The sequence below is a fragment of the Choloepus didactylus genome, chromosome 3, assembly GCF_015220235.1.
Source record: "Choloepus didactylus isolate mChoDid1 chromosome 3, mChoDid1.pri, whole genome shotgun sequence".
Lineage (NCBI taxonomy): Eukaryota > Metazoa > Chordata > Mammalia > Pilosa > Megalonychidae > Choloepus > Choloepus didactylus.
Window position 1 is genome coordinate 157946147 of NC_051309.1, and position 7261 is coordinate 157953407.

At 40.7% G+C, this 7261-nt stretch overlaps 1 protein-coding gene across 1 annotated transcript in view; it reads right to left on the bottom strand.

The window, feature by feature from the left end:
• Positions 1–7195, bottom strand: part of ANAPC10 (anaphase promoting complex subunit 10) — a 143109-nt gene extending 135914 nt beyond the window's left edge. The window contains exons 1-2 of the mRNA XM_037830740.1: positions 7053–7195; positions 5544–5670 (exon numbers count right to left, since the gene is read on the bottom strand). Of these exons, the coding sequence (XP_037686668.1) occupies positions 5544–5658 (115 nt within the window). The 5' untranslated portion in view covers positions 5659–5670; positions 7053–7195. The remainder of the gene's footprint in view (positions 1–5543; positions 5671–7052) is intronic.
• Between the last annotated feature and the right edge of the window lie 66 nt (positions 7196–7261).

A 7261-nucleotide genomic window follows, 5' to 3' on the forward strand; every position in this document is an offset into this window, starting at 1 on the left:
GGACTTAGAAGGAAATGATGAATGTGTAACTAGAAACTGTAAGAAAGGTGATCCCTGTTTTAACATGGCACAGCACTTCGCAAAATTGAGTTCTGATGTCAGAGGCAATGCAGAACTTGAGAGTGATAAACCTAGAGATTTAGCTGAGGAGATTTCCAAGTTAAATGTGGAAAGGGCAGCCTGGTTTCTCCTTGCAGCTTATAGTAAAATGTGAGAGGAAAGGGATAAGCTAAGAACTGAACTCCTGGGCACAAAGAAACCAGAAAGCAATGGTTTGTAAAATTCTGAGCTTTCAGAAAGCGTATCGCCAGAGAATAGTGCTCCATGTAAGGGTTTAACTGAACATGGACCAGTCAGCCATTTCAGTCCAAGTCAGGATCTGAGGCGTAATTATCCAGGAAAGATCTTTGGAAAGTCCTACTGTTTGATGATTTGGACCTCTGTGTACTACACACAAAACTGACTCGTTTTTTGCAAGTTCTATATGAACGAAACCACTGCCAGCCTGGATTAAAAGGGACAGAAAAGGGACAGATTGAAGGAAAAATCACTTCAAGTACAGAAACATGGAAGCTGAGATCTGGACTAAAGACATCTCCGGCCAAGAGAGCAGGCCCACCCATGAGTGTGGAAAGGCTGAGAATGCCCCAGGGCTTTGAGAGGATGGGTCTTCAGCCCTTTGTTCAGGAAGACTGCTGACACTTCAGGACTTGGAGAGAGTTAAGCCTGTGCCCCGAGGCTTGTAGAGAGTCTGGCCATCACCCCAGTGCTCTGAGAGGGTGGAGCCCCGGAGATTGTGGAGAGCATGGCCACCATCCCAATGCTTGGAGAGGGTGGAGGCTTCACCCCAGTGTTAGGGAAGAGCATGGCCATTGGTGAAGCACTTGGAAGGGGTGGAGCTGCCTCTTTCAGGCTGCGAGGACAAAATATCATTCCGTAAATGACACTCATTGAAATATAATAGAGTATGCCCTGCCAGGTTTCAGAATTGTTTAGGACCCATGACCCCTGTTTTCCTCCCAATTTCTCCCTAATTCAGTGGGAATGTTTATCCTCTGCCTGTCTCTCCATCGTATATTGGAAGCAGATAACTTATTGTCTAGGTCTCACAGGTCCACAGCAGGGAATTGTGCCCCAGGAGAAACAACACCCATAATTGATTTTGATGAGACTTTGTACTTAGCACTGTTTCTGAAATGACATAAGGCTTTGAGGATGTAGTGATGAAACGTATTTTGCATGTGGAAAAAACAAGTCTTTCAGGGTCTAGAATGTGAAATGTAATGGTTTGGAACAATATGTACCCCAGGAAACTACTAGGGTTACAGCTACTTCAGTTAAGGTCTGACCCACCTCAATCAAGACGGGTATTCATCCTACTACTGGGGTCCTTTATAAGTGAATGAAATCCAGACAGAGAGAAAGCCACCGGAAGCCAGAAGCTGAACATCAATGGAATCCAAAGAGAAGGAAGAGATCAGGAGATACCATCATGTTCCTTGCCATGTGACAAGCTAAGAACCCCAGGATCACTGGCAGGTAACCTCAGACCACCACAGTCTTCAGGGAGAAAGCATCACCTTGATAACACCTTGATTTGGACTTGATTTGGACAGAAGCTAATAAATCCCCATTGTTTAAGTTGACCCATTTCATGGTATTTGCTTAAGCAGCCTAGGAAACTAAAAAAGGAGAGACACAAAGATCAGTGGAACAGAATAGAGTCCAAAAGTATATCCATACATATATAGTCAACTGACTTTCAGCAAAGGTGCCAAAACACTGTAACAGAGAAAGGAGTGAACATTAATATGCAGAAAATGAAAGTCAACTCATACCTCATAAAAAATTAACTCAAAATGGATCACAGATGTAAATATTAAACCTAATTACAATATAATGTCTAGAAATAGACATAGGAGAAAATCTTGTGAGATTAGATTAGGCAAAGACTCTTAGGACACAAAATAAACACACAAATGATAACCAAATAAAAATTGATAAATTGGACTTCATCAAAAATTAAAATGCTCTGCTCTACAAAAAATAGTTAGGAAAATGAAAAGAAAGACAAGTCACAGACTGGTAGAAAAAATTGCAAAGTACATATTTGATAAAGGACTAAAGTTCATTATATATAAAGACCTCTCACAACTCAGTAGTAAGAAAATAATCAAATTAAAAAATTAGGCAAAAGCTTTGAACAGACACTTCACCAAAAAATACATAAAAATGGAAATATCCCCAGTTATCAGGGAAACACAAATTAAAACCATAATAAGAATCTACTACATACCCATCAGGATGACTAAAAAAAACAAACAAGTAAAAAACTAACAATACCAAGTGCTGACAAGCATGCAGAGTAACTAGAACTCTCCTATACTGTTCATGGAGATGTAAAATGGTACAGCCACTTTGGCAGTTTCTTAAAAAGTTAAGCATACACTTACAATAAAACCCAGCAATTCCATCCATAGGTATTTACCTAAGAGGAATGAAAACATAAGCCCACGCAAAAACCTGTACATGAATGTTTGTAACAGCTTTATTAATAATCACCAAAAATGGAAACAACCTTGCACTATTTTATTGCTATAAAACTGAGCACTTTAAAACAACAAACATACATTATTTCTCAGTTTCTGTGGGATCAGAGTTCGGGGGTAACATAGCTGGATAGTTCTGGCTCAGGGTTTCTCATGAGTTTGTAGTCAAGTTGTTGGCTGAGGCTGCAGTCATCTGAAGGCTTAACTGGAGTTGGAGGATCTACTTCTAAGACGGCTTGCTCACTTGGCTGTTGATAAGAAGACTCAGTTCCTTGCTGGCTTTTGACAGGAGGCTTCAGTTCCTCACCATATAGACCTCTTCACAGGGCTGCTTGCTTCCTCACAAATGGCAACTGGCTGTCCCCCAGAGTGGGTGGTCCAAACAAGAACAAGGCAGAAGCCACAATGTCTACAATCTAGTCTCAGAAATCAACATACCATTATTTCTGCCATGTTCTCAGAGACCAATCCTGACACAATGTGGGAAGGGTCTACAGAAAGGCATGAATCTCAGTAGGCAGGGATCACTGGGAACCATGTTGGAAGCTGGCTGCCACAAATTCAAAATGTTCATTTACTGGTCAATGAATAAACAAATTGTGGTATACTCATAAAGTAAAACAGTAATCAGAAATAAAAAGGAACAAACTACTGATACATGCAACACCATGGAAAAATCAGAAATACATTATGGTAAGTGAAAAAAGCAAGACCCAAAAGGCTAAAATTATTTATAGACATGCTGGAAAAGGCAAAACCCAAAGGGACACAAAACACACCAGAGGTTGCTAGGACCTCGGGAGAGGGCAGAAGATTGACCACAAAGGGGCATAAGGGAACTCTCTGACATAATGGAAATGTTCTATACTTGATGATAATGGTGTTAAAAGACTGTATATGTTTGTTAAAATTCATAGAACTATACACCTAAAAGAGCAAGTTTTATTGCATCTAAATTATACCTCAATAAATCTACTCATAAAAAAAAAGAGAAGAAAATCTTTAAGGGAAAGAGAAGAGGCTTGGTTGGGAGGATGGCTGTAGGAGTCTTAACAAGTAAATGACAGAATTTCCTGGAGCAGAGACAACCACTAAACCAAAAATGTTATAGTAAAAGTTCCTCAATCTGAAGAACTGTCTCTGAGCTTGAGCCTGCAGATTGAAAATGCTCATCAAATTCCAGTGACAACAGATGAAAAGATACACAAACATCTTGGCATATATGCCCTGGCAAAAGTCTTGAACTTCATGTGGTAGGTTGAATTATGTTCCTCAACTGCATGCAAAGCCAACAAGGTTTTTGCAAAATCTGTGGGACCAGAAACACTATCTGCCTGGAATGAAAGTGACACATTGATACTACCCACCTGGAATGAAAGTGACACATTGAAAGAAGAATGACTTCAAGGGCAGAACCATGGAATAAGAGGTCTGGAATGAAAAGATCTCATCAGGCCAAGAAAGAGGGCTCACCCACAGGTATGGAAAGGGAAGTCTGCCCCTGCACTTGGAGGGTGCAAGTCACCTGCCCCTGCATTCAGAGGTTGAAAATCTTCTGTACCAATATTTAGGGAGAAAACCCCCAGTTTTTGGCAGAGCTAGGCCACCACTCCAGTGCTCAGAGAGGATGGAGCCTTAGCTCCAGCATTCAGGGAGAGCCCAGCTACTGTACAAGTGCTTGGAAAGGGTGGGGCTACCACCCCCACAGGCCCAGAGAACAAAGCATCAATCCACAGATGGCTCTTAGACCTTGAGATCTAATGGAGTTCACCCTGCTGGGTTTTGGACTTCTTTGGGATCCATGATCTGTTTTCTTTCTAATTTCTCCCTTCTGGAATGGTAATGTCTATCCTATGCCTATCCCACCATTGTATCCTGGAAGCAGATAACATGTTTCCTAAGTTTCACAGGTCCATCAAAAGAGAGAAATTTGTCCTCCATTAGAAGGACAAACCACACCCATAACTGATTTTGATGAGACTTTGAACTGAAAGTTGTTATTGAAATGGCTTAAGGCTTTTAGGATATTGTGATTGGCTGAATATATTTTGCATATGACAAGAAGATGTCTTTTGGGAGTCCAGAGGGTGGACTGTGGTAGACTGAATTATGTACCCCAGATTAGACATGTTCTTAATCTTAATTCACATTCCTGTGGGTCTGAACCCACTGTAAATAGGACTTCTTGAAGATGTTATTTTTAGTTAAAGTGTGGTCCAACTGAATGAGGTGCTCCTTAATCCGGATTACTGGAGCCCTTTATAATAAAGAAGAAGAAATTCAGACATAGTCAGAAAAAGCCCCAGGAAGAGCCAGAATCCAAACAGAACCTGGAAAACAAAAGAGAGGAAGGAGAGGACATCACCTAGTGATGGGAAAGCCAAGGGACCTAAAGATTGCCTGCCAGCCAGAACGCTTGTAATACCAGGAGGAAACAAGCCTTCTAGCTTCTGGAACCATGAGCCAATAAATTTCTGTTGTTAAACAAACCCATTGTGTGGTATTTGTCATAGCAGTTCAAGAAAACCAAGACACTCCAAAAACAGAAAAACTTAGATGTTTCTAGAAAGAAGAACAAGTCACATGGCGGGGGGGAGGCATTGTCTTTCTTATCTGCAACAGAAGAGATGATGAAATTGCAACCACAAATTTATTAGAGAAAAGGACTGCCACCTAAGAATTCTATCCCAACCAAGAGTAAGGAAAAGTCATTTCAAAAAAAATCTATCACCCATTTACCCCACATAGAGAAAATAACCATAGAGAAAGATTCTAGCCAAACAACTGAATCATAGCAGAGATAGGGAAGCATGAAGAGGAGACCTTATGATATATGCAGATAAATCTAACTGAATGTTAGTAAAGCAACTGGGCAGAGACAATAAATGAAAACTCAAATCATTAGAATTAAAACAAAGCATAAAAAAATTAAAGTCAGTCCAGTATACAAAGAAACTGTAAATACTTGCTACAAACAGCTTTTTTGTTTTTTACCTGGTTTGCAAGATGAGAGTGACCAAACAGCTTGTGACCCAATTTCCCGTACTGTCCCTGTCCTTTCCAATTGCTTAGGGTCAGCACCAGGAGGTGTCTTGTTTGGGGTGGTCATCTTCTAAATATTCTATGTAGAAAAAAAAGAATATACACATCATAGAAGGACCTTCTACTAAAGGCAAAAATAAACATTTAACAGTAAAATGGACCACTCCTATACCTGATATTAATCATCCATTTATCAAACAAAGTTCATATGACTCAATCATGACAATTTCAAAATCCTGGGAATCTAATTTTTGTTTTTAAAATATAACATATTATGACATGCAAGATGTGCAAGGCAGCAAGGTATAGTTGACAAAAGAGCACAGAATCAGAGTTTTAGCTTCGATCTCTCCTATAACTAGCCTAGACTCTGGACAGGCCTGGGCTTTATCTCCTTTCCTATCAAAGGGGTTCTGTTGATGATCTATAACTCTCTAATGTAGTTCTATAAATTGATGAGTAAAAATTTTTTATTTAAATGGAAGTTTTTGCCCTAGAAAAGTCAGATTGGAATACTCTTATTCTAGGACTATGTAGACAGTGCTTTATTTTAAATTTCCATTAAGTGATGCAAAGAAAACTCAAATACCCTGTTAGTTGTCAAAAGTTACCATCTATATGTGCTCTTAACAGAAGATAAAGTCAGAAAAGTGACTTCAAGGTCTAGAAATGAATAACTGACATATTCCAAACCAAAGGGTTACTTCATCTTAGTAAGTCTATACAAACGTGAAATCGTTAGTGGAACGATATGTACAACTGCTTCATAGTGCAAAGGTACAGCTCCTGAACATCGCTATACGTGCTATCATAAAAGTGTCCCAATACTTCTGTATATCGTCTCCTTGAAACCTCCCATTAGACCCCAAGTTGTTACCTAACCACCAGGCATGCACTTAATACACATAAAATAAGGGTAGACCAATGGACTGGCCACACTTTGGAAAGGTCAGGTACTTAAGTGCTCAATAAGTAAATTATTGAACGAATGGATGGATAAGCAATAGGTTCAGTCACAAAAAAAATTATTTGCTATCCGCAAGTTAAGTCTAGGGTGACACAATTAAGCCTGTCATGAACTGTTATCTCAAAAAAAAAAAAGCCAATCTCTATATTGGGGCAGAATTCAACTGCCAGAGGGACTTGGGACTGGACGCCACCAAGTGGATAACATACGGAGCTCGAAGACTGGGGTTTCTAGTTTCGAAAAAAAATGACCATATGATTCAGAGGAAGCTGAAGCCAAGGACAGAAAGCCATGCGAACAGTGGTGTCTGGACCAGACTCTGTTGGTCCTGCTTGACACCTCCGGCATGCCAAAATTAGCAATGGGCTCCATCCTATTCCTGACCCATCGGCCTTGAGAACACCACGAGAAGCATAAAAGGAAAGTCAGCCGGGGGAGAAGAAAGCATCTGCTGACGCTAGGGCTCCACATTCAAGAAGAGGCCACGCACTTACAGCTTCCAGACCCGGTTATCCGCTATTCAGGTTTTAAGGATCTCCTGCAAATCCTCGCCACTCCCACCCGGCTTCTCAGGACCGCTAAGGCTTCCGCGGACCGCCGGGCTTCCCCAACTACCTACTATTGGGGTCGCAGAACAATGACGTCAGTCAATCGTCATCTCGCTCTATCTCCAGGGCTACGCCTCGCGCTTTCTGTCGCGCGC